Source organism: Octopus bimaculoides, chromosome 20 (assembly GCF_001194135.2).
Source record: "Octopus bimaculoides isolate UCB-OBI-ISO-001 chromosome 20, ASM119413v2, whole genome shotgun sequence".
Lineage (NCBI taxonomy): Eukaryota > Metazoa > Mollusca > Cephalopoda > Octopoda > Octopodidae > Octopus > Octopus bimaculoides.
The window spans coordinates 854,197-855,346 of record NC_069000.1 but is presented as its reverse complement, the minus strand read 5'-3'; the positions used below and the strand labels follow the sequence as shown (position 1 = coordinate 855,346).

Below are 1,150 nucleotides of genomic sequence, written 5' to 3'. Positions count from 1 at the left end.
TATATATATATATATATATATGCAGCTAATGAAAACATCTAAATTTTTATCACTTTGAAATACTGCAATGATTTAAACACATGACAACCATCATTGGTTGACTACCCTATAATAATTGCATCTGTCTTTGAGAAAGTAACAATCAAGTGATTCTATTAAATATGAAATATGTACCTGTTTTCCTAAAAGAAGGACATCTATCTTTTCATCCTGAGCAATCTTTGCCAATATTTTGGATATGTGGAATGGCTGTGCATTGAGATATTCTGCTGGTTTCATTTCAACATGAATGGCTTTGTCAGCACCCATTGCCAAAGCTGTCCGTAAGGTCTCCTGGAAACATAAAACGGCACAGGAAAATTCAATGTTTCAATTCACAGTAAAAAGACCAAAGGAACTTATCTGAAAGGAATATTACAAAAGCAAAAATAGGACTTGTTTAGTTGTGAAATAAGAAGTTGGCTTCTTTTGTCACTTCAAGACAAACAACCTTTTTGTTGCTAAATTTCTGTTGAGATTTTTTAAAAATTAATTTTGAAATTAATGAAGAATTTAGTGAAATAATTTTGTCATTATTTGGAAGATAAATTAGCATAAAATGTTCAACAGAAAGTTTTAATTTAAACAACCTTCAAACAGGAAGTTTGCATCACAGACCAAAGAGCAGTCTCAAACGAGTTGTTATGAAAAGGGTTAACCCCCAAGTCAGCCTTGATCCAGCTGACTAGTGACCAAAGCTATTCTAGCAATTACCATTCCTTTTGTTCTCTCTCTCCTTTTTTTTTTTCTAGACAATATATCTGTCCTTTTTTGAAGATGGTATGGCATTGTTTGATTGGCGTTTCTAGCAATGTGAATAACCATATACATACGCTGACACTCCTACTCTCATATAAATGGTGGACCGTTTAGGAAGAACACATTTAGTAAGAAACAGACATTACCTGTGATTGTGTTGGGCCACATGACACAGCAATGACTTCTTTGGCTATTTTCTTCTCCTTCATCCGGACAGCTTCCTCAACAGCAATTTCGTCAAAAGGGTTCATGCTATGCTTCACCCCATCCGTTACCACACCACTTTTGTCAGGTTTAACTCTTATCTGAAATAGGGAAGAAGGAAAAAGGTGGTGAAAAATGGCAAAAAAAA

The 1,150-nt window shown here is 34.3% G+C and overlaps 1 protein-coding gene across 1 annotated transcript in view; it reads right to left on the bottom strand.

Moving 5' to 3' along the window:
• LOC106867603 (electron transfer flavoprotein subunit beta) overlaps window positions 1–1,150 on the bottom strand; it is a 6,605-nt gene that overhangs the window by 3,132 nt on the left and 2,323 nt on the right. Inside the window, exons 2-3 of the mRNA XM_014912519.2 lie at window positions 945–1,103; window positions 175–333 (exon numbers count right to left, since the gene is read on the bottom strand). Of these exons, the coding sequence (XP_014768005.1) occupies window positions 175–333; window positions 945–1,103 (318 nt within the window). The remainder of the gene's footprint in view (window positions 1–174; window positions 334–944; window positions 1,104–1,150) is intronic.